General features: G+C 66.8%; 3 protein-coding genes across 3 annotated transcripts; 1 reads left to right on the top strand and 2 right to left on the bottom strand.

Annotated features, from left to right (window-relative positions):
- Window positions 1–3001: 3001 nt before the first annotated feature.
- On the bottom strand, window positions 3002–10034 carry MYO1A (myosin IA; the record flags this gene model as incomplete). The annotated part of the gene is made up of 28 exons (XM_082496455.1): window positions 3002–3135; window positions 3399–3526; window positions 3602–3754; window positions 3826–3958; window positions 4055–4161; window positions 4267–4401; window positions 4510–4584; window positions 4864–4950; window positions 5187–5255; window positions 5365–5514; window positions 5751–5844; window positions 5927–6127; window positions 6207–6433; window positions 6655–6855; window positions 7020–7082; window positions 7384–7488; window positions 7601–7666; window positions 7773–7859; window positions 7943–8061; window positions 8155–8302; window positions 8409–8512; window positions 8599–8697; window positions 8768–8831; window positions 9007–9053; window positions 9144–9248; window positions 9344–9438; window positions 9643–9758; window positions 9912–10034. 28 exons carry the CDS (start codon window positions 10032–10034, stop codon window positions 3012–3014), a joined length of 3225 nt encoding a protein of 1074 aa, XP_082352581.1. The 3' UTR covers window positions 3002–3011.
- A 3497-nt stretch (window positions 10035–13531) lies between these two features.
- NEMP1 (nuclear envelope integral membrane protein 1) lies at window positions 13532–17593 on the bottom strand (the record flags this gene model as incomplete). Its single annotated transcript, XM_082496490.1, has 9 exons — window positions 13532–13721; window positions 13994–14167; window positions 14516–14741; window positions 14981–15095; window positions 15303–15396; window positions 15559–15631; window positions 15958–16168; window positions 16263–16384; window positions 17503–17593. 9 exons carry the CDS (start codon window positions 17591–17593, stop codon window positions 13532–13534), a joined length of 1296 nt encoding a protein of 431 aa, XP_082352616.1.
- A 1520-nt stretch (window positions 17594–19113) lies between these two features.
- NAB2 (NGFI-A binding protein 2) lies at window positions 19114–23078 on the top strand (the record flags this gene model as incomplete). The annotated part of the gene is given in 10 exon segments (XM_082496305.1): window positions 19114–19248; window positions 19252–19437; window positions 19439–19538; window positions 19541–19862; window positions 20402–21206; window positions 21479–21612; window positions 22118–22169; window positions 22429–22561; window positions 22664–22864; window positions 22984–23078. Coding segments are annotated over 10 exon segments (2163 nt in total).
- Window positions 23079–24499: the final 1421 nt, after the last annotated feature.

The raw sequence follows: 24499 nt of genomic DNA on the forward strand, positions 1-24499 counted from the left end.
CTCCCCTTAACCTGTGGCGTCCTGGGGAGAGGGCTGCACGGGGGGCTGCACCGGGGCCGGGGGGGGCACGTTATGGCGGACACACCGCAGAGGTGCGGGGGGGGGGCGCAGGGGGCACAGCTGCACTGCAAACCTGGGGGTCCCGTGCCACCACTTGTGCCCACTGCGCTTGTGCAGTCACCCACCAGCCAGACTGTGCAAACACACGCACGAGACCGAGCGCGGCACAGAGATCACAAACACGGGCTCCAACTCAGTCCTGCACGTTCAGCCGTGTTAGCACACACATGTGTCCCCAGACACACGCACTGGCACACGCACACGTCCCCTGACACACGCACTGTTGCACACACACACTTGCTGACAGTCAGATCCCAGACCCAGACTTGCTTCCAGACACCCCTCCCCCATGCACTTCCCAAATTCAATTTGCCCCATCTCTCCTCCTGGCCCATGCCCTCCCCAGTGGCTTCGCCAGCTCCCCCCTCCTCCCTCCTCCCTCCTCCCTCCTTCCAGCCTGAGCTGGACAAGGACAGGACACAGCAGCCCCCCCAGGAACCATGGGACGCCCCCAGGGCCGGGTGCTGCGGGGGCACAGACCTGCTGAGCCCTCAGGTGTCACCTGGAGCGGAGCTGGGGGCAGAGTGTCCCTTGCCGCTGGTGGCCGCAGAGCAGGAGATGCGGTAAGGCGAGGTGGGCAATGGCTGCAGGCTGCGCCAATGGCTCTCCCTGCACGGGCTCAGCCGGGAGGCAAAGTACCAGGGTGCCGGTTGCTGTGCGGAGTTAAATAAGGGGCTCTGCCCATGGCACGGCGTGGGTGGGCGAGAGGAGAGCCGCCAATGGGGGCTGGGGGGGTGGCACCCCCACCCTGCAGCTTCACACCCACGCAGGCACCGTGTCACCAACAGGCACCCGTTACACACGCAGAGTCACACCGCGACACCAGCACGCCCACGCAGGCATGCCAGCTCCCCACCATGCCGCAGCGCCCCGTGGTAGGGGGCCAGCGCACAGGCGCGTGCCCACACAGCCCCCGGCCCCTCCTCGTGCCGCAGGCATGGGGGGACACACGCACCCGAGCACGACGCAGCCGTTGGCACGTGTGGGCACACGCACGGTGGGAGCAGTCCTGTCAGCTGCTGGCAGTAGCTCTGCAGCTGGGCTTTGGGAGGTCTTGCACCACGGCAGGGATCAGCCAGGCTCCCACCACGCACACACGTGTTCATCTGCACACGCATGCAAGGATTCAACTGCACGCATGAGCATGTGCGTGCCCACACACACACACTCACTCTGTACTGCACACCCTCCCCATCTCCCCCAGCCCCGCTCTGGGGTGCCCGGGCTGCCCGGTCCCATGGGAGCACTCCCCACTCTGATGGGCCTCATCTGCCTTTCCCCAGACCCCTTTGTGACCCACACAGCACCAGCACCACCAGCACCAGGTGCCCCCCCCATGGCCTCAGCCCAACTTGGCCTCCCAGGAGCTTGATTCTGCCTCCCGATCCCCCCATCCCCGGCCACACTGAGTGGTGGGGGGACGCACAGGGGGCTGGGGCGTGCGGAGGTGGAAGATGGGGAGGAAAGTCGGGGGGGTACTGGAGGGACGCAAGGGAATGGGGACCATGCCAGCCAACAAGTGAGAGCCATCGACTTCAGCCCAAGCAACAGGCAGCCACAGTGGCCCCGTGGGAAGGCGGCCCGGCAGCGGCAGCTCACGTGGCAGCGCAGCCCAGGGTAGGGCAGCATCTGCAGTGCCGGGCACGTTAATTAAATCGGAGCCTGGCCAGAGACTGCCTAATTAATTAATAACACCTACTTGTGTGGTGCCAAGCACGATGCAGCCGCGAAGAGCCGCGGTGCCCCAGGCTACAGTGGGCTTGTTTACAGCTTTCGCCCCTCGCTGCCAGTGGGCAAGAAGGTCCCAGCGCTGGGATGTGACACAGCCCATGGCGGGAAGGGGGGGGAGCCCTCGGAGCTGGGACACGTCTGCGCCGTCAAGTGCCCCCGCGCACGCACGTGCCTCCCCCTGCCATGTGCATGCACTGCCCAAGTGCCCCGGCACGCGTGCCCGCACATGCCCCCCCCGTGCATGACAAACCGTATTGATGCTCCAGGGCCCACCTGGGAGCTGGTGCTGATGCTGATGTGATGGGGAGTTGTCAGCTCCCGAAGGTAACACGGGTGACGTGTGGGGACAGGAAAAAAAAAAACCCTCTCTGAGAACTTGATGAGTGCAGGAGAGAAAAGGCAGCGGGGAGGGGGGGCCGCTAGGAGGGTTGTGCAGGGGCCCCGGCTCCCAGGGGCTACAGGACTGGCAGAGGTCCTGTGGAACATTGGCTGCAGTGGTGGCTGCAGGGCTGTGCACGCAGTGGCTCCTCTCTGTCCCCCTGCTCTGCTCCAACCACAGCCCCGGTCCCTGACTGCCGCTCCAGCGCCAGCCTGGGAGCCGTGGTGCCACCCCGGGGAGGGCTGCGGGTTCGGGGGTGTGGTGGGGACTGCAGGGGGTCCTGCAGCGGGGCGGGGGACCCTGGGCAGGGGGAGATGGGGACAAAGCAGCGCAGGCAGGCGGGTGCTGAGGACCTCACGTGCCAACCAGCCGCGGCCGCCCAGAAATTGCCTCTGCGGCAGAGCGAGCTGCTTTCCCACTTAATGGGAAAAGTGGTGGCAATTTGGGGCCTTTCCAATCACCACCGAGCTGAGCGCCGGCCGCAATCAGGCAGCAGGAAAGGCAGGGGGCCAGGGGGGGCTCCATCCCTGGGGCCGGGCTCTGCCCCCCGCCCTGCTCCAGCACCGCAGCGCCGTGTCCTAGGGCTCCAGCACGACTGGGTCCCCTGCCCTGCCCGTACTGGGGGGCACCCGCTACGACACCACCCAGGTACTGACACCAGAGCATCTCTTTAATGGGTTTGCAGCAATTCCTGGGTGGTGCGAGGACCCGGGGGGGGTGGTGACACAGGGGGGTGGGTGGGGGTACTGGTGCATGGGTGGGGGTCCCGGTGGGGGTTGCCTCAGTGGACCAGGACCTCCATCTTGTGGCTGCCCCTCTTCTTGCAGACAGGGATGTCGCTGCCTGCCTTGGCTGACTCCACCACGGTGATGGCCATGTCGCCCTTCTGGAAGCGGGTGGAGAACCTGGAGGGGGGGGGGGGCAGGGCGGTGGGGTGAGGGACACGCCCAGCCCCACCCAGCCCCACCCCACCTCCTACCCAATGAGCTGCCTCCTTCACACCCCCCGCCCCCCAGGGGCTGCCTGCCACAGCCACTCAGCACCTTCCAGCTGATGCCCCACCCCATGAACCCCGCCCTCACAAGCTCCACCCCCACAAAGCTCCCGCAGCCCTGCAGGCCCCACCCTTGGTAGCCCTGTCCTCCCAACACCCCGATCCCCCCCGTACTGGTCAGTGATGTGCAGGGGCAGCGACTGGGCGGTGGCGTCCATGAGGGTCTGGTGCAGGCGGGTGACGAGCTCGATGAGGTGGTCACTGACGAGCAAGAAGTCGCCCTTGGCCCCACTCGTGGCGGTCTGCGGGGAGGGAGGAGGGGTGTCAGCCCCGCCAGGGACCCCCCCAAGTCCCCAGGGACCCCCCTCCCTGGGTACCTCCTTGAGGTGCAGGGCCAGGAAGCCATCGGAGAAGCGGGTGACGGAGACACTGCGGATGTCACCCAGGCTGAGCACGGTCTTGGGTTGGGCGGCTTTGGGGTCGGCCAGGACCAGGTGCTCGGTGGTGAGCAGCAGCAGCCGTGGGACCGTCTGCGGGCAGAGGGAGGGTCAGCACAGCCCCGCACCCCTCCAAGTGCAGTGGGGATGGGGACGGGGCTCACCTTGCCATTGCCTCTGTTCACCTTCCTCACGTTGTCGGCCATCACCAGCTTGTCCTTGGCCACGGCGTGGAGCTTCTGGTACTTGGGGTTCTGCGTCAGCCCCAGGTACTCACCCTGGAAGGGCTGCTGCAGGCTGGGGAGGGGACCGTCAGCCGGGGCCGCCCCAAGCACACACACACACCCCCCCACCCCCCCACCAGCCCCCACCAGCCCCCACCAGCCCCGGCACCTTTTTGAGTAGAGCGCCTTCTTGTCCTTGAAGAGCTCACTGGCGTGAAGCTTGGCCTGCAGCAGGGCCTTGCGCTGCGGCGTCAGCTGCTCCCGGTACTTCTTGCACTGCCGAGGGAGGGGATGATTCGGTACCGGGGCGGGCAGTGTGGAGGGACGCAGAGTCCCAAGCCAGAGCTCTCCCTGCCCTCCTGTCTCCCCCCCTGCACCCACCTTCCAGTGGTAGAAGATGCTCCTCAGCTCCTGATTGGCATCAGCCAGGAACTTGTATGGCGCGGGGGGCCAGGTCCGGTCCGTCACTGACAGCGGCGGGAGGTTCCTCACCAGCCCCACCAGGAACTTCTGCACCTGCAGGGGGGTGGCAACACAGAGGGGCTCAGGAGGGTCCCCGGTCCAGCCCCAGGGGTGGGGGGCTGGGAAGGTGCCGTGCCCCCTCTTCCCCCCAGCCCCACTCACCAGCCGCCGGTAGATGAAGTTGGCCAGGCGGGCGCTGGCTCCGGTGCGGAAATACCTCCTGTACGCCCTGCGGACCTGCCGGAGATGGCCGTCAGCGGTGGTGGGGATGCAGAACCTCGCTGCTTTCCTGCTGCCAGCCCTCCCCCACCCCCCCCCCCGCCGCAGGACACGGGGGTCCATCCTCTCCCCATCCCCGTTCAGCCCCAGTGGAGAGGACAGCCGCTCCAGCCTGACAGGGTGGGCAGGAGCCAGGGTGGGCGGACAGACAGACAGCCCCGGACACAGTGGTGCAGAAAGCAGGACAGAGGCAGCGGGCAGAGTGCGCGGCCCTGCAGCGGGGCTGGCCCCCGTTACCTGGTACCCTTTCCAGTAAGCAGCGATGGTGGTGGCGGCCGCGTGACGGTGGCACTGGGACTTCAGCTCCCGGAGGAGCCGGCGAGACTGTGCGGGGTGAGAGCCCGGGGGGAACCCGAGGTGGGGAGACACCAACACAGAAAGGGAGCAAGAGGGAGAGAGGCAGGGGAGAGGCGGGAGAGAAGGATGGAAGATGGGGAGAGGAGATGAGTCTGGTCCCACCATGGGGCACGCGGAGACCCCCGTCCCTCCCCGCCACACGCCCCCCCCACCCCACTGCCCATGCCAGGAGAGCTGCCAGCCCCGCGGCGCCCGGCCCTCACCTTCCAGCCCCGCGCGTACGCCTGGATGATCAGCGCCGACCGCTTCATCTGCTTGTACCTGTTCTTTTGCTGTGGTGGGGACAGGTGGGGTGAATGGGGGGAGCTTGGGAGAGCCGGGGGGCTCTGCCCGAGGGGGGAGGATGGGCCAGGGAAGCATGGCCGGGACCCCCCTTCTCACCATGTGGCACCGGAACCAGGCAGAGATGATGATCTGGCTCTTGCGCATCAGCTGGTACTGGGTCCGGCACCGCCAGCCCCGAAACGTCTTCTGGATGAGGGTGGCGAGCTGTTCCACACGCTCCTGGCGCCGCTTCTCCAGGTCGAAGAGCTGGGGACAGCCAGGGCGAGCGCTGGGGTGCCGAGCGGGGACAGGGACCCCCAGCCAGGAACCGTGGCATCACCCGGGAGCTCCCAGGATGGGCTCAGGGCTGCCCATGAGGTGGGGGGCCCGTGGGGCAAGGGGACTTATGGGGCTGCACCCGCTCTGGGTCAGGCCCTGTCCCCTGCCAGTAGCCCAAGTGCCCCATAGCGGGGTCCCCCTGGCTCCTCCATCCCCGGACTCACGGTGCGTGGTGAGCGGATGAAGATCTTGGTGTGGCCGAATGCCAGCTCCTCATGGGGGAATGCCAGGTCTGCCAGCAGCACCTCGGCCCCCTCCCTGCACCGTGGTGGGGGACGAGGCTGGTCAGAGCCCAGCAGCCCCCGGACTGGAGGGCCACCGGACGCGCCCAGCCCTGTACCTGTGGCCGCTGGTCCAGCGGGGCCATGTCCGGGGGCTGAGCATCTTGTAGCGCTCCAGGAAGGGGCCATAGAGCTGGCGGAAGGCGTAGCCCGCCCGCCGCACCCGCACATTCTCCATCAGCCCCAGGTACCGGATTTGCGCCAGCACCAGCTCCGGCGTGAAAAGCATTGCCGTTTTGGTCTCGTTGGGCTTGATGCACCTGGGGAGGGCAGTGGTGGGCTGTGGGGGGGTCCCACTCGTGCCAGGGCTGGTATCGGGGTTTCCCCCGGGGCTGGTACCTGATGTAGTTGGGGTTCTTGGAGTAGAGGTTCTTCATCAGTGTCGCCACAGAGGCCTTGAACTGGAAGCCGGCAGTGGGGGGCAGCTTGAGGGAGACCTTCTGGGGGTCTCCCTCGGGGAAGAGGGAGCGCAGCAGCGTGTGCTGGGAGGCCCACATGGCCTGTGAGAGGTCGCGGAAGAGCAGGTCGTTGTTCTTCTCGATGAAGCCCGTCACGTTGTAGGTCACCTGGGAGTGGGAGCAGGGTCAGTGCTCAGTGGGGTGCACGGGGGGACGCGCTCGGGAAGGGAGGAGAGGGTGGGCGGGTTATGGTTCAGCGTCTCCGTGCCCATTCCCCATCCAGCCCCGCAGCGCCCATGCAAAGCTGGGAAGAGGACCCAGGGGTCCCGGCTGCCCCTGTCAGGGCCAGGGCTGCGGGTGCCAGCGGGTGGCTGCGGCTGCTGGCGGACCTTGCCAGCATAGTGGTGGATGCGGAAGCATTGCGATGGCAGGCTGGCATCCATGATGCGCCGGGCGTTCTGTGTCTCCTTGCTCTCGTAGTGCTTGTGGGTGGCGAAGAGCTGGTTCAGCTTGGTGAGGAAGGTGTCCTCATTGACCACGCCAGGCCGCAGGCACTCTTCGTCCAGCATGGCCAGGATCCCGCACTTGCTCTGTGCCGTGATGGATGGTGTCACCCCAAACCAGCCCCAGCCCCGAGCAGCAGCTCCATCAAACCAGGGCTGCTCCAGGCTCTGCTCAGCCCCAACTCACACCAGGTGTGCTGGGGGGGAAACTGGGACCCCAAACCAGGCCCCCAGCACTGGGGGCAACTCACATTCTCGATCAAGTTGCAGATGATGCTGTTGTCGAAAAATTCCACCGGGGTCCACTGGATGCCCTGGGAGCAGACAGGGGTCAGACGCATGGACCCATGGTGCACAGACCCTGCCCCACAGACACCCCCCCAGCTGATGCGGGGCAGGAACCGGATGTCCGGCCACAGGGATGGGGATCACGAATCCCTCCCTCCCTTCCTGCTATTGAATCTGCTCCCGGCAGGGAGCAGGACAAGGGAGGGACATGCTGTGGGGCTGTCTCCAGCACTTTCCCGTCCCCAGGGGGTCAAAGCTTCTCGGGGGCTGTGCTGTGGCACAGGCAGAGGGGTTGTATCCAGCCCGACCGGCACGGGCCAGGGATACCTCTCGGACATATTCCTCCTGCTCCTCCTTCAGGGTCATCAGGATGAAGATCTGCTGCAGCTTCTCGTTGCAGTAGTTGATGATGAACTGCTCAAAGCCGTTGTCCTGCGAGAAGGGCCCCGCATGGCAGGTTGTGCCCGAGCCCCCAGCCCCACTCCGTGTCCCACCAGCCATCCCCAGCCCCCCCAGGAGCAGGATGGGTGGGCCCTGCGCTCACCTGGAAGATCTCAAAGCCATAGATGTCCAGGACACCCATCACCTTCCTCTGCTTGCCCGGCTTCACCTGGGGAGTCAGCAGGGCGCTGAGCTGTGTCCTGGCCCCATGTGGGATGGGATCTGGGGCCCCTTCCAGGACAGGGGGACTGGTGCCTGTCACCCCATGTGCTCACCTGGATGCTGGTGTTGATGCGGTTCACCAGCCAGTCGAAGAGGCGGCTGTAGATGTTCTTGGCCAGTGCGTCCCGGCCATAGTAGCCCTGGGGAGAGGGGCGAAGGGCTTGTGCCAGCTCCTGGGGGGCTGCCAGGCATCACCCCCACGACAGGGGACAGTCCCACTCACCTGGGGGACGCTGAGGGTGGTGAGCACCATCTCGTCCCGTGCCTTCACTGTGCGGGAGCACAGCGCCTGCTCCAGGACACTGGTGTCCAGCCCGATCAGCTCACAGATCTCCTGCAGCTCTGCGCGGGGAGGCAGCGGTGCCGGGGCCGAGCCGAGGGGCCGAGCAGGGTCCCCCCAACCCACTCCAAGCCTGTCCCCATCCTTGTCCCTACCCTGCGGCTCAGCGATGCTGCAGGCCTCCATCCCGCTGGCCTGGTAGCTGCTGCTCAGCTGCACGTTGCCCAGCTTGAGCACCACGGCCGTCACCTCCAGCAGCGCCGTCACCTCAGCGGGCGAGAAGCCGATGACCCTCATGGCATCCTGGGGACAGACACGAGCAGCTCAGGGGGATGGAGTCAGCCCCGGAGTGTTTTGGGAAGGTGGGGTGTCACAGCTCCCCAGCCCCCCAGGCTGCGGCCAGCAGTACCTGCATGGTGCGGAAGTTGGCTGCATCATCCACGCCGGGCAGCCCAGAGCTCTCCCGGTTCAGGTAACCGTAGTGCCGGCAGTCCTGGCGGAGCTTCAGCTGCTCTAGGGAGGGCAGGAGGTGGCTCAGTCATGGCCCCGCTGGGTCTCCAAACTCCCCCAACCCCCTGTGCTGGGGGGCCTGGACCTACGGAGCAGCTGCGCCGAGCCCCCAGCCAGGAGCTGGTAGAAGATGTGGAAGTTCCTCTCGCCCTTCACATGCCGGACAATGCGGGATTTCTCCAGCAGGTCTGTGGGCAGGGGTCAGTGTCACCGTGGCATGCGAGGTGGGACCCCCCAGGATGGGTAATTGGTACTCACAGTTGCTAATGACCCCTCCCAGGGGCTCCCCTTTGAAGTCGAACTCCACGTCCATGTACTTGCCCTGGGGATGGGGCTGGAGTCAGGGCAGGGGGACGCCGTGGGGGGTGGCAGCCCTGCTCCCGTGCCCACAGCCCCATCCCCTCCTGTGCCTCCTGCCCCATCAGGGTCCACGTGGGCCTGGCAGGGTCCGGCCGTGTGGGACCCGGCTCCACTGCCTCGGTTTCCCAGCCACTCACAAATCGGGAGGAGTTGTCGTTGCGGATGGTCTTGGCGTTTCCAAAGGCTGCGGGAGGAGGATGGGCTTACAGCATGGGCTGGGGGGGCTGTGTTGAGCCCAGGGATGGGCGCATGGTGCAGGCTACAGGGCACTTACCCTCCAGCACGGGGTTGGACTGCAGGAGCTGCTCCTTCACCTTGTCCACCTCCTCCCCTTTGCTGCAGACGGCCGCCACGTAGGACATCACCAGCTTGCTGGCCTCTACGGGCGAGGGGCCATAGGTGCTGGGGTCGTGGCCACTGGTCCCGTGAGCCCCTCACAGCCCTGCGAGTGCCCAGCGGCAGCTCTGGCTCTACCTGTCTTGCCGGCCCCACTCTCGCCAGTGATGAGGATGCACTGGTCTCTGTCCCGGTCCCGCAGTGAGCGGTAGGCATCGTCAGCGATGGCGTAGCTGGGGGTGAGGAGGGGTTAGAAGGGGGCTGGAGCAGTCCCGGGGCTTCAGGAAACACCAAGAGCCCCCCCCATTGTGGCTGTGAGGCTGCCCCGAGTGGACTCCCCCAAACCCTGAAGCCTTGGGCTTGCCCATGGGTGAAGTCCTTGGCAAGGTCCAGGGGGACCAGGGGCACCCTGGGGCTGCCGCGCTCCCCATGCTCACATGTGGGGCTTCACAGCGAAGAAGTTGCAGTTGTGGTACTCCTGCACCTTCTCAGGGGTGTAGATGGGCAGGGACCGGTAGGGGTTCACTGAGATGACCACATTCCCGATGTACGTCTGCGGGTAAGAAGGACGGCATGGGTGCAGGGCCAGGAGGACTCAGCCCAGACCCTGGCGCTCCCCACTCCGGAGCTCGTACCCCGCTCCCCACCTCAGACCCTGCACCCTCGCCTGGTCCCCCCCTCCCGGACTCCCTGGCCCTGTGCCCACGTAGATGTCGCTGCGGCGGAAGCGTTCCTGCAGGGTGCAGAGCAGCGACTCCTCGGTGAGCGGGTCCAGCAGCACCAGGTCTCCGACGGCTGCGGCATCCAGCAGTGAGGTGGTGGCTTCCATGGCCGGCGGCTCCGGGGTGGCTGGAGCAGAGTGGAGGGGGGGCTGCAGCTCATGGACATGCAGCCCCTTCCCCAAAACACCAACCTGGTCCTCAGCACCCCCTGCACCCCTGAGTCTCGGGCTGCCCCCTGCCCTTAGAGGCACAGAAGGGCCCCAGGGAGAGCAGGGTGCCCAGCACCCGGGGTACATGGACCACTGAGACACACGGCAAGGCTCGAAGCACCGGCCGAGCCTGGAGCAGGGCAAGGCAGGATGTGTCCCTCGGCCAGCAGGATGCAGCTGGGACCTTGGCTGCTCCCTGAGCCTGTGGTGCCCGGTTCCCCCAGGCACCGTACCAGCGCTGGCAGCCCCCAAGGACAGGGGACAAGGCAGCCACGCACCAGCACAGAGGGTTCCTTCCTGGGGCACACTGGCACCCAGGACCCCGTGGTGGGGATGGAGGAGTCTCTGGGGGGAACAAGACGCCTCCTGCCCTCTGCTGCGGGGGAAGTGGGGGCCCGGCCAGGAAACATGGACACCTGGATCCTATTCTTGGGGCAGGGACGGAGTCAGCCTCCGCTTCCTCCCTCCTTCCGGGCAGGGGGAAGCTGGGGCGGGGAGAAGGCAGGGTCGGGATGGGGAGCCCTGGCCCCCCCAACAGCCCTGCAGCCAGCAGCACCCAAGAGCTCCCACAAGAGACAGTGCTGCATTTGCCCCCCCACGCCCCACCCGTCCCTCACCTGTCTTTTACGGAGCAGCCGTGTTCCCTGGGGTGACCTTCACCCTCACTTTACTGCCCGGGCACAGGGCTGTAAACCCAGCCCCACTTATCGGTGCCCGGGGAAAGTTCACGAGTGAGGAGGTGGGAAAGGATGGGGCGAATGGGGTGATGGAGATCGCTCCATCAGGAACTGCCCCACCAGCAACAGCCTCCAGAGAGGATGGCAGAGCCTTCCGGGGGTCTCTGAAGCCTCCCCCCATGCAGGGCACCGGCACTGAGACCCCCGAGTTATTGGGTGTGGGACCCCAGGGTGAGAACCCATGGGTGGGAGCCAGAGCGAGAGCCCCCCTCCCCAGCTCCAGGGCAGCCCTGGGCTCACCCCAGTCCTCCCCGTGGTGCTGGGTCTCAGAGCTCATCAGGCCCCGTGGGGTGGAGGTCCCCTGGGGTAGGGGTGTCCCCAGGTGCGGGCTGTGGGGACACAGTGCCCCAGCCAGCCCTGGGGTGCGGGGAGCATGGGTCCTTCAGGCTAGTGGCTGGGAGCAGAGGGGTCCACGACTCACCTCCCGTAGCAGAGCAGCACCTCCTGGAGTGGCTTCAGCTGGCGCTGCCCGGGAGCCGGCGGTGCTCAGCCCAGCCCAGCACCCGGTGCCGGCAAGGTCCGGCCCACGGAGGGGCGGAGGGCCAGAGGGGACCTCCCTCAGGGCACTGCGCCCGCTCGCAGGCAGGGAAACTGAGGCATGAAGCACACCAGCCAGCGGGGAAGCAGCCCCAGGCTACCCACCTGCCGCGACCTCTGTGGGGTCCCAGCGTGGCTGGGCGGCTACCCCCACTCTCCTCCCTGTCCCGGCAGCACGTAGCAGGAACAAGTGGAGAAAATCACTTGCAGACAAGCAAACAAAGGGAGCTTCCTCCCAGGGCTGCAGGAAACCGGGGCAAGGTACAGGGGCTGGCAGAGCAGGCAGCGCCCAGGGCTGCTCCCAGGGAGAAGACACCAGCCTGCAGGCCAGCCAGGGCAAGAGACCGCTGGGCACCATCAGTCCCACCCTCGCTCTGCAGCTGCCACAGGGAAGCTATCACCCAGAGGCCCATTCCTTGTCCCCCAAAAACCATGCAACATCCTTGGCAGAGCGAGCTCCTACGGGCAGACATGCCAGAGCTGAGGACAAGCCCTAGGGTCATTGTGGGACAGACAAACAAGGCTCATTACCTACAAAATACATCTTTATTAAAAATATAATGTCATTAACCACACAGAGGGGACAGAGGGATGCAGTTCACAGAGGCTGATGCTCACACCAGAGCAGAGAGGAAAGCGCAGCAAGGGCAGGGGACTAAACCTGGGACACAATCAAACCAACGGCAAAAGCTCCGACAGTAGTGCAGGCGAGGTATGGGCTGAGCTGTGGGAGCCAGGCAGCAGAGCAGCCATGGGGCAGCAAGACTGCTGGAGGGCAGCTTTATTGCTTAGAAAGTTGCATAGATTTGGGCATCCCCTCCAGCTTTGTGCTTCCACAAGGTTGAGGACCGGCAGCGCTGAGCTGGCTGCTGAGGAGTAGAGCCCCCTCCCCAGTGCAGGGAGCAGGAACACAGGCAGGGCCATCCCTATCCCCTATCCACACTAGCCAGGAAAGAAGCACAGTAGGGACAGGCCCCAGCAAGTTAAAGGTGGAGGGCACCAGCTTCAAGGGGACAGGGAGCTGCCAGCACCTAACCGCCAAGCGAGTCAGGTGGGAGGAAGCATATTCACACTCATCCTCAGCCCAGGGACCACCTCACAGAGGTGTGGGGAGGGAGAGGATGAGCATATGGCCTCCAGCACACTGCAACTGCCGTGGGGAGTGGGCTAAGCGTGTGAGGCACCAGACAGACCTTCAGGCTGCCCTCTCCTGAGCTCTGTGACATTCACATGGAGCAGCCAGCCGAGGCACGTCTCTGCCAGGGAGGTGCTGGGGTTTTTGGTATCCATGCAGGATTTAAGCCAAGGCAGAGGCACAGCCCAACCAGCTGGAGCCCTCTGGCATCTTTGGTAACAGCAGGAGGAAGAGCAGCAGGTCACCTTCTGCCCGTTCCCTCCCCAGGGCAGACTGGCAGCAGGCAGATGCTGAGCACGCAGGTACCGGTGGGACAAGTCCAAAGTTCCTCTCGTGCACATCACCCTCGCAGGCACCTGTACGTAAGACCTTTTGCTCCATCCCCACCCCAGCAGGCAGAGACATTCCCGGCACAGCCAGGGTAACCGGCAGCCAAGAGGCAGCAGGGTGTGGACAAGGGGCTCCTGTCTGCTGGACACAGAAGCAGCGCTGAGGGATGGGGCTCAGGGTCTTCACAGGAGCCCAATCAGCACCCAGGCCTGGGAAGGAGGTCCCTGCTCCTACGATTCACACACTAGGAGCCCACAAGCACCCACACCAAAAGCCAGGGTGGCTCCAGTCCACCTTCAGACAGGACCAGTCCCACATTTTGTCAGCAGTGCAGACCTTGTCTGCCCCGCAGTCCCCAGCTGGGACCAGCTCCCTGCGTCTCCCTTGCCAACAGCCAGGGCTGCACTGACAAAAGCTTTCGTGCTTCAGCCTGGCAGGAGCTGCCTGGGGAAGATGAAGGCATCAGCCCCCCTTGTCCTCCTGCCAGGCTCTGCTACAGAGGTCACGGCAGCCCAGCTCAGGGCAGGATCACGGGTGCCAGGAACAGATGTGCCAGCTCTCCCCAGCAAACAGGGCTTTGCGCTCTGCAGGCATCAGGGCAGTGAAGAAGCAGTGGTGGTTCTGCCCCTCACTCCGTGGGCCTGGGGCAGCTGACCTCAATCAGCATCCAGGTGGTTGTGGGTCAGGGAGTAACTCATGTGATTCCTGTCAAAGGAGTCGTCATCATCATCATCCTCCTCGAAGAGCTGGTCCTCAAGGAAGATACCACCCAGGCCGTACTCCTGCTCGTGGACAGAAACCTCGTTTGGGGTGACATGACAGGCACCGCCCACAAAGTCAGCAAACCTGGGAAAAAGCCACAAAGAAGGGTGTTGTGCATGCATGCCTGGCGGCCTCCTGCAAGACCCCGGCACCCAGGGTGAAGTGTTTCAGTGCCGGGACTGGGTGTTATCTGTCCTTCCCCGGTGGCACGACCTGCTTCTACACACCACAGACTTTCTCTGCCTCCATGTTGCTATCTCTAATGCCAGAGGTGACAGCACAGAACAACCGCAGGCTTTTAGAAGCACACAGATACAGAAGTCAGCCACCCTGAGCACACTGTCAGGGAACATTACCTCTTGGGAGACTGGATGCGGGAGACTGCAGTCCAGGCAGAGAAGTCTGGGCTTCTGCAGTAGTTTCGAAGCTCCTCGAGGGCCTTGCGTGTCTCCACCTCGCCCTGGACCCGATACTCCTCCTCCGTCAGCAGGCGCGGGGGGCTCGGCCCGAGCCTGGCACTCTGCATTCTCCTGCCAGCGAAGCAGCACCAGTTACTGCCCGCCCAGCCAGGGCAGGACCCCGGTGCAAGCCCAGGTCCCAGGGCAGCTGGGTCAGAGCTGGCAGTAGGAGGAGCAGAGCATGTCCCTCCGGCCTCTGGTCCTCGTTCCCGAGGGAGGGTCCCAGCCACGAGGAGGAGCAGGGCACTCTCCTGCACAAACCCCAGGGAAGAAGGGACACAACACCCCTGTTATACCCAACCCAGCCCCAAACCTCAATGAAAATGCCCTGGTTCTGTGGCACAGGCTCCATCTAGCAGCTCATCCAGGCCTGGAAATGTCTGGGAATCAGACGCAAGCCATGGTGCTTGCGGTCCTCACCTGTAGGCAGCGAAGGCCCACTGCATGGGGTAGTCCACGTTCTTGGTGCAGATGGCAATGACCACCAAGGCCAAAGCAATGGGGTGGATCTGGATGCCTGAGTACATCAGCAACAGGCCCAGGAGCTGCAGAGCCCAGGAGAGGAGGTTGATGCTGCGCTCATTCTCCAGCGGGCCATACCTGTAGCACACGCCGAAGCTCACAAAGCCAACGAGCAGCAGGTAGCCTGCGGGAGAGCAGAGGGATCAGGCAGGCATGAAGTGGCAGGCTCAGCCTGGCTGAGCAGCGTGTGTCAGGGCTGCAGTTAAACCTGACACTGCAGCCAGCCTCTCTCAGGAGCATGAGGGGCAGCGTCTGCAGCAACGAGGGAGGCAGGAAGCCTCAGCATTTTCCACCAGCACATTGCAGCTCCAATAGGAGACACGCAGACTGGTGAACCAGCACGTCCGAAGGGCTCACGCCTACCTAGGAGGTACTGCCAGTAGGACTTGCAGATCTCCCGCAGGTTCTTGAAGATCAGCTGAAGCAGGTACAGGGAAAAGGACCAGCCTCCTACCAGCAGGAAGTAAACAGGACTTTTCTAGGAGAGGAGATGGGAGACTCAAGACAGGCAGTGGGCAGCGATAGGTACTTCCCCGCAGCTGCCGAGCCTTGCTCCATGTAAAGCCAGACCCACAACCCAGCACCACAAGGCCATGTACTCCAGCACTCTAACCAGAACAACCGTACAGGTGTAGGAAGGGCTAACGCTGTGAGGTCTCTCATCCCCAGGCAGCCTGGCACTCACCTTGGGCATGACCTTGGACATCATGTAGACGAGGATGAGCAGTGAGGCCAGCAAGCCAAAACTAATCCCAGCTGAGTAGTAGAAGAGTTGGCTCCTGCAGAGATCACACATGTGCACAAGGTATTTTACAGCTCATGGATGCCTGTGCACAAACACACCCACTGGGAGCAACCCACTACGAGCCTGCAGAGCTGACCAGGCACTGCCCACCCAACCCTCCTTGTTCCCAGCTCACGGGTGAAAGGAGGTGACCCACCTGCTCAGCATGTCTCCACAGAAGAACAACAACAGGCCCAGGAAGGAAACCAGGAACAGCTTAGGGTCAAAGCCTGGAAAGAGAACAAGCCCAGGTTGAGAGGAACCCTGGCACCGTGCCCCCTGGGTCAAGCTCCAGCCTGCCATGTGGTCACAAGGACAAGCAAGGGGCAGCGTCCCAGGTGAACCTCCAACAACTGCCCTAAATTCCCCCAATTTATATCCCATGGACAAAGACATGCTTCTCTCTGCAGGCCCATTTTCCTTCCCAAGAAAGGACCAGCCCTGCTGGCCCTCAGACCATGAGCTTAACCAATTATATCCTGGTTGTCCCTCAAGAGTGCCAGCGCAGCCAGACCCACTTCCCATCCCAGGAGCCCCTGCTATGGAGGAGACATACGTCGGAAGAGGACGACGCAGTATGTGGTGCCGGCCTCCAGCAGCTCAACCTTCAGGCAGGTTTTGTTGCTGTAGAGATCCACATCGATGCTGGTGTCGTTCAGCTTCTCCTTCAGAAAGGAGAAAACAACGTTCCACATGTTGAACTTCTCCAACTCCTCCTCGCTGTCCACCTGGGTGACTCGGATCATCCGGCTGCTGTTGACCCGGATCTGCACAGGAGGGGGAAGCAAACAGGGGCATGGCCGCAGCTGCCAGAGGGGCTCAGCCCAGCCAGACCCAGGAGGACCTGCCTTCTCCTCTCACCTGTGTCCTGGTCCATATGTCGTTCCATTGTGGGATGCGCGTGTTGGTGTAACAGAAGTGGTGAGAAGCTGAGAGATGGTATGGATGGCCCTCATGAAGTGGGAGGACTGACTCCCTGGTGTCTGTGCAATACAGAGCAGAGGAAAGTGATTCAGCAAGGCAGACGAAACATGAGGGCCCTGTTCCCATCTGCTTCACCCACCAAAAGACACGGGTCCACTTTTCCTTCCTGGAGTTCCCCCTGTTAAGCATACTCTGGGTGCACAAAGATAGAAGTAATTCCTCTGTTTTCCTCAGAGCACGCTGTCTGGTTCCTTTCTGGGAAAACCCCGTTGCTGGGACTGTCAGAAACAGCACAAACTCATCCCCTGTTCCCCTTTCCAGCATGACTCCTTGTTCTAGAACCATCCCGTCTCAGGGGAAACTAAATTTGAGTGCACCTCCTGCATGAACTTGCCCCCCGAGGTGAAGGAGGCTCCTGAACCCCACAGAGGGCCCAGCAAGACCAGCAGATCTGGACAGCGAGACACCAAAAGCCCGGTCCCTTCATCACCCTCTGCCGCAGCAGCAGGCCACAGGCCCTGGGGTGCGCTCTGCGAGAGGGTGGCCCATGCTCAGGGGCTCCCCGGGGCGCAGCGCGCACCCCCAGGCCGCAGGGCAGGCACCGAGACACCTGCTGGGGCAGCGGAAGGGAGACAGGCGGCCTCCCGAGCACAGTCGGGGGCCGCGCTTTCCTCAGTCCCCGCTGCTCTGCCGTGAGCTGGGGCTGCGTGGGGCAGGGAGTCTCCCGGCGGGCACCGGGCAGCTCCCCCGACGTGAACCCCCATTCCCCACCACACAGTCGGGGCTTACCCTGCCCGGAGGCGGCTGCCGGCACGGGAGGGGCCCGACCCCCAGAGGGACGGAAGGAAGGCGGCTACTCCCAAACCACTGTCCCGCTCCGGGCCGACCGGCGCGGCTCCGCTCGGGGCCTCCTCGGACCAGAAGGCGGCAGCAACCCCGAGCTGGACCCCCCAGCCCCAGGACCAGTCCCCCCTCAAGCCGCCGCTGCCACCGCCACCAGACACATGACACCCGCGCCCCCAGAGGCCGCCCCAAGCCCCACCGTAACACCGTCACCGCCCCACGCACCTGCACCTTCCAACGGCGGCAGCAGAAGCAGCAGCCCCAACACCTCCAGGAACCACCACCGCCGCCCCGGAGCCGCTTTCATCCCTCCCGCCGCGGCCGCGCCGCCGACTTCCGCTTCCGCCGCCGCCGCCGCCCGCCTGGCAACGGCCGCCGAGGGGCGGGCGGCAGCCAACGAGAGCGGGGGACTCCTGTGGCGTCATCGCTGAATGACGGCTGAGCCGACCCATCAAAAGGCCGCAGCAGCCTCGCTCGCGCCCAGCCCCTCCCCCCCCCCCCCCCCCGCAACCTATCAGTGTAACCCAGGCAGGAACAAGCCACGGTCCCGCCCTCGGTTACTACAGTGACCAATCCAGAGGCACGCCCAGCCCATAGAAACAACGAGCCCCGCCTTAGTAGCGACTCTGATAGGCACGCCTATCAGCCTATCAGAGCACAGGCCCGTCTCGTCACGCCCGCCCGCCCCCTCACGAATCCTGCCTGATGGACAAGCGCCTCTTCCTATCAGGAAGCGCTCCCGTGTTGTTTGTGTGAGGCTGTCACGCGTGGGGGAGACGCAGGCCCCGCCCCTCGGCCTCCCACGGCCGCCTGGGCTCGCGCCCCACAGACCTGCTGCGCCGGGGCCGGGGCTCCGCTGTGGCGGCGGCTCGGCCGGGCCGCGGGTGGGCGCTTACGCCCGGGACAAGGAGCCTTTCTCCGGCCGTGGGGCCCCGCCCGCCCCGGGCCCGGCTGGGGGCAGGCGGGCCCCCCGTGGGGAGCGGGGCAGCCCGGGGAGGGCTCATGGGGCCGGGGCAATCCCCGGCAGCGGGGGGATCCTGCACCCCACGGGCGGCTGGACAGGGCCGGGGGGCTCCGTGCGTGCCTCGCGTCTCCCCGATGCAGGGTGCGCCCCTTCCCCCGCCGCGTGGGTCCCTCCCCGTGGGGCGCCGGGCGCCAGGACGCCGGGTTCGCCGGCCGCCCGTGGGCGGGGAGCGGGCTCGGGCGGCCCCCCCGCCCCCCTCCCCGGGCCGTGGGCGGTGGAGCCGGGAAGCGGCGGGGCCGTGGGCGGAGGATGTGCGTCAGCCGGGGGCAGCGCCGGGCCTGGGAACGGCCCCGCCGCGCCGGACGCCTGGCTGCGGGGGGGCGTGGGAGGGGGGCAGCCGGCCGGGGTAAGGGGGGCGGTGGTGGGGGGCTGGGACAGGACTCCCGCGTCGGGCACCGTGCCCGTCGGGGGGGGGGCCCGGCTGAACCCCGACAGCTCCGGGGACGTGCCCGGGCCCCGCCACGGCTCCCCCCGGGCAGGAGCGTGCGGGGGCGGCTGGACCCACGCCAGGCGCCCGGCCGTGCCAGCCGCGGTATAAATAGCGCCGAGCCACGCAGGGCCGGAGACGGGGCGGGGGCTGTGACCCTCTCGCGGGTCCCGGGGTGCTGCAAGCAGGGGGGCTTCAGCGTCCACCTCCCCACCCGAGAAACCTCCTCCCTCTGCTCCCGGTCTCGCTGTTGTGGGGCCCGGTCTTGCGCCGTGGCGGTGTTCACTCTGAAGCCTACCGATAGCAGCCTGTGTCCGCCGGAGACCGGCGGGCTGAGACACACAGTGCCAGCCCTCCGCAGGGGGCTCTGGCAGCCCGGGACCGGGGAGGAGTGGGATGTTTGGGGGGGGGGGGGGGGAAAGCCGGGAGAACGGCGGGGTAACGGGGACAGCGGCGCCCAGCAGCAACCGTGCCTGGTTGCTACAGGAACCGGGATGCTGCGAGCGGAGCCGCCCCTGGCTGCCGCCCGCGGGACCCCAGCTGGGGGGAGGGGGGGTGTCGGTGAAGGTCCTTGCACCCTCGGGGGACCGCGAGTGTCCCGCGGGGACGGCCCGGGGCACGGGGTCCAGTGAGCGGGTCCACCCCGGGGCGCGGAGACCTCCCCGACGCATGTCCCCTCCGCCTGGCGCTGCCTCCGGGGGGTCGTCCCCCCCCCCCCCCCGACGCCCAGTGCCTCGCGTGTCCGCCCCGGTTCCCCGCTCGGGACACCGGCCCCAGTTCCCCGCGGAGGCTGCCCGGGCTGCGGGACCCCCGGTGCCGCCGTGCAGAGCGCCGGTTCCCCGATCACCCCCTTCCGCCCCCCGGTGCCGCTGCGCCTCCCACCCCGGGGGGGGGGAACCGGTGCCACCGCCCCCGCCCGCTCCCCCCCGCCGCGGCCGCCCGCGCTGCGCTCGGCGGGGGCGGCAGCCGCGGGATCCGCCCCCGGGGCCTCCCACGCCGCGGCGCAGCCGGGGCCGCTGCTATTTCACGGTACCGCCCGTGTGGGCGGCGCGCAGAAGCGGCGCGGCGCGGCGGAGCGAACGCGCCCGGCCCGGCCGCGGGACCCCCGAGCCCCGGGACGCCCCGGACCCCCGTGCAGCGCCGTCCCCGGAGCCCTCGCCGCCGCCCCCCCCCCCCTTCCTCCGGGGCGTACGGCTGCCGTGGACGGGGCGGGCGTAGCAGCCGGAGGCGGCTCCAGCCGGCGGTGAGCGACCGGGGGGCGGCGGGAGGGGACGGGGGCACCGGGAGGAACCGCGGGGGGACCGCGGCGGGGCGGGGAGCTGGATGGGTCCGGGGCACCGAGCAGGGCGGGGGACCCGGGGGCGGGGGGCCCCGGCGGGACCGGGACACCGGCGCATCATCGGCCCCATGCCGTCGGGGATGGGGAGGGCTGGGGCAGCCCCGGGCGCGGGTCCGGCCCCACGCGGGGGCTCGGGGGGGCGGGGGGCTGCGGGGGGGCTGGGCACGGCGCCGGGCGGGGAGAGGAGGAAGGGAGGGGGGCCCCACTTGCGTCCATGCCGTGTCTGGGGGAGCTGTGGCTGCGGGGTCCATCCCATCCCGGGGAGCACAGCTGGGCCCAGGCACCCCGTGGGGTTCGGGGACCCTGAAATGCTCCATGTCACCCCGACCCCCCGGAGCGCACCCCCCCCCCGTACCCCTGGGCACATGGGCTGAAGAGTGGGAGGGGGCTTCTCCTCCGTGTCCATCTGTCTGTCCCCCATCGTGATCCCCTCTGTCCCACAGGCTCGCCATGGCCCTGCCCCGCACGCTGGGGGAGCTGCAGCTGTACCGGGTGCTGCAGCGCGCCAACCTGCTGGGCTACTACGAGACCTTCATCCAGCAAGGGGGGGACGATGTGCAGCAGCTCTGCGAGGCGGGTGAGGAGGAGTTCCTGGAGATCATGGCGCTGGTGGGCATGGCCACCAAACCCCTGCACGTCCGCCGCCTCCAGAAGGCCCTGCGCGAGTGGGCCTCCAACCCTGGGCTCTTCAGCCAGCCCGTCTCGGCCGTGCCTGTCAGCAGCATCCCCCTCTTCAAGCTCTCCGAGGCTGGCGGGCGCAAGGCGCTCAGCAACGGGTATGCCAGCCCCGGCGAGGCTGCAGGCAAGGGGGGTGGCAGTGCTGGGACGCCCCCAGCCCGCAGCCCCACAGAGCCGGGGGAGAAGCTGTCGCCGTCGGCGGCCCCGCCATGGCCGGGAAGGAGCACCCCGGAGTCAGAGGGTGGTGGGGATGAGGAGCCGGGGGGTCCCCCCTTCTCCCCGGGCGGGAGCGGCAGCGAGCAGCCGGTGGGCACAGAGGCACTGGAGCCGGAGCTGGCACGGACGGTGGCAGAGAGCGTGGAGCGGCTGCTGCAGAGCTGCCCCCGGGGCGGCGAGGCCGAGCTGCGGGCACTGATGAAGCTCAACAAGAAGCTGGCCAAGGCCGTGGGGCACATCTTCCAGCTGGAGGATGGCGACCGGCACAAGGAGGAGGAGATCCGCCGGCACAGCGCAATCTATGGCCGTGGCGAGGCCCGGCGCCGTGAGGGCAAGCAGCTCACCCTGCACGAGGTGGGCGGCATGGCGCGGCGTGGCATGGTCCGTGCTCGAAGGTCCCAGGGATGTGCTGGCTCCGGGTGGAGGCTGGGGCGGCTCTGGAGGTGGAGGGAGTGGAGGGGCTCTGGCCTGGGGAGGAGGTTGGGGTGGAGGGTCCAGGAGGGGGTGGGAGACGGGGTCTGCTCCCTCCCAGGCGTCTGCCTGCCTGGAGCAGATGCCACTGTTGCTGTGGGGTCCCGTGGGCACTGCCGTCCCCATCCCTGCTCACACATCATCTCTGCCCCCAGCTCATCATCAATGAGGCAGCTGCCCAGTTCTGCCTGCGGGACAACTCGCTGCTGCTGCGACGCGTCGAGCTCTTCTCGCTCTCGCGGCAGGTTGCGCGGGAGAGCACTTACCTGTCCTCACTCAAGGTCACCAGGTGAGCCCGGACCTGGCAAACCCCCTCCTCACAGGCCCGGGGGGGGCGTGTCTGGTGTCACCCATTGATCCGCACCACAACCTGGCGCTTCTGGATGGGGAGGGGACCCTGCGGCCCCAAGTTCCCCTTTCCCTCGCATTGGCTGTTTTCTGCCTGCCCTCAGAGGTGCGGGAGGTGGAGGTGATGGTGGGGATGCCAGGCGCTGGGGGGGATGCCCCATCCCTCAGCCCTTCCCCCAAAGCTCCTGCCTGACCGATACCATGGCTGGGCTGCCTTTTCCCTTCTTTCTCTGTGTGCTCCCCCCTTTTGCCACCCCCGGCTCCATCTGCACCAAAGTCATGATCCGTGCTGTCCTACAGCACCGCCCTGCCCCGGCAGCCGCCCACGCCTGCCACCGCGGCTGGTGCTGCCCACAGCATGGCGGGAGGCCGGGCGGGCATGCCTGTCGTGGGGCCCCTGCGTAGCTGCCCCCGTGCCTGACGCAGCCTCGTCTCCCCCCACGCAGGGCGCATCCTGAGGAGAGCGGAGCCACTGTGGCCAAGCGGCTCAAGCAGGAGGTGGGTGTGCACCCATGAGTGTGGGATGGGGGGGGTGTGCACACCCGCATGCAGAGGGGTGCAGGTGTGCGCAGCGGTGAGCGTGGGCAGGCGCTCGCCCACGTGTGGGCGGGACAGTGCAGCGTGCCCAGGGCTGCCTGCCCCGGCTGGGGCAGGCAGTGAGGGGCTTCAGGGTGGTGACCACAGGGCTGGTGCCGCCTGCGCATGCAGGATGGGATCCACGCAGGGTGCCCTGCACTCACCTGCACGCCCCTGGCAGGTGGGAGAGCAGAGCCGCCCTGAGCTGCTGCCGCTGCCGGTGGGGCCGGAACCCCCCGGGGCCATGTACCGAGCCAGCCTGGAGGAGGATGCAGCCAGCCTCTCCGGGGAGAGCCTTGACGGCCACTTGCAGGGTGAGTGAGTGGGGGCCCCTTCCCTTCCTGGGGTGCCCATGGGCAAGGGGTGGCCTGTTCCCCCCCTGCCACAGTCACTGACTCTCGCCCTTCTCTCCGCAGCAGCAGGGGCCTGTCCCCGGCTGACGCCGCCACCCGGCGTGGTCCCTGATGTGCCCCTCGGCCTCCCCCCCCACGGCCTCTGGAGCCGCCACATCCTGCAGCAGACGCTGATGGACGAGGGGCTGCGCTTGGCCCGGCTGGTCTCGCACGAGCGCGTGGGCCGGCTCAGCCCCTGCCTGCCGGGGAAGCCCCCGGGACCAGGTGAGCCCCCGCAGGGCCCAGGGAGGGGGTTTCCCCATGGGCAGGGGGGTGCTGATGGCATGGATGCCCTCTCCCTACGGAACTGGTGCCCTGACGCCATCTCCCCCCTCTCCCCACAGAGTTCGAGGACGGGCTGGCAGATCGGGGTGCTCCGGCCCCCCCGGAGCCTCCCCGCGGCACCATCAAGGTGGAGCAGGAGACCAGCCGGCAGTGAGGCCCCCGCAGCCCCCCCCCCCCCCCCCCATTAACAAAGCAATAACGTGCTGGGGGAACGGGTGCCGGTGGCACAGTGGGGGTGCTCCGGGTGTGGGGAGCTGGTGAGGGCTTTGCCACAGCCCCCCCAGGGCCCCGTCCCCTCCCGCACCGATGCTCTGGTTACCTCAGCCGCGGCGGGATGCGCCTCCCCGCAGCAGCAATACCCTTGTCCCCACTGGGCTCTGGGCCCCCAACACCCCCCCAGGGCTGGGAAGCCCACGATGGACTTGAGCCCCCTGTACAGACCCCCCTGCCCGCACTGGGCTGCCCAACCCCCCCCCCCCCCCCCCCAGCCGTCAGTTCACCCCTCATGCTGACCTCCCCCCACCCCGGGCTGCTTTGGACAAGCGTGCTGTGTCCCCCATCACCGCGCAGGGACACACGCTTCACCGCCGGCACAGGAGCCGCGTGCAGCACCGCGTGTTCCCACGTCAGTGCCGCCACCCACGCCGGGCACACAGTGCCGGCGCACAGCCCCGCGCACACCCACGCAGCACCCACGCTCCAGCCGCCAGCCCTCCCCCCGCTCCCTGCAGCATGCACGTGCAAGCGCACTGTGCACACGCATTACGACCCCCCCCCCCCCCCAAACCCCCCCCGCAGCACCGCATCGCCCACGTGCAGCGTTTCGGCTGTAAATACCCCCCGCAGCAACCGCAGCTCAGCACCAGCGGTGGTGCACCCCTCTCCCCCGCACGCACCCCCTGCACCTGCTCCCCAATTACCTGCGCGCACTGCCATGCATGGTCCCTGGGCCATGGGGCGTCACACATGCTTTGGGGTGTCACATGTGTGCACATCCCCCCCCCCCAGCACGAAGCAGGCGGCATTTGATGGGCACTGGGGTGGTGCTGCCCCCCCTGCCCTCCCCCAGCCCCTTGGGGTCTCTCCTGCCCCAGCCATTTCTGCGAGCTGTGCCCAGCCCCGGGGTACCCCATCCCACCCCACCTCACCCCCCCTTAGGACTGTGTGGTGTCTTTTTAGAGCATTAGCAACTCTTCCTTTGTAACGTGTACAGTAGATTATTTATTTTGTTATTTTGGAATAAAACTTTATTTTATGGCTTATCTTCCTGCCCCCATGCCCCCCCCTCACCCCCCAGCTCCCTCTCCCTGCCGCGGCCCTGCTCCAGGCTGGGGGGAGACGACAACTCACAAACCCTAAAGCAAGCGCCGACTGCATGTGTGCGAGGGGTCTGTTCCCCCCGGACCAGTGCAGGGGGTCGCAGTGTGTTTCCCCCCAAGGCGGGGGGGGCCCCATCACGCAGCGGGCTGGCACGTCCGCCCCAGCGTGATTCCCGCTGCCGCCTCCCGCCCCCGCAGCTGACTCATCCCGGCCCCCACGGGGCCGAGCGCGGCAGCGTGGGCTGGGGGCACCGCG

The sequence above is a fragment of the Vanellus vanellus genome, assembly GCF_965231255.1.
Source record: "Vanellus vanellus genome assembly, chromosome: 28".
NCBI lineage: Eukaryota > Metazoa > Chordata > Aves > Charadriiformes > Charadriidae > Vanellus > Vanellus vanellus.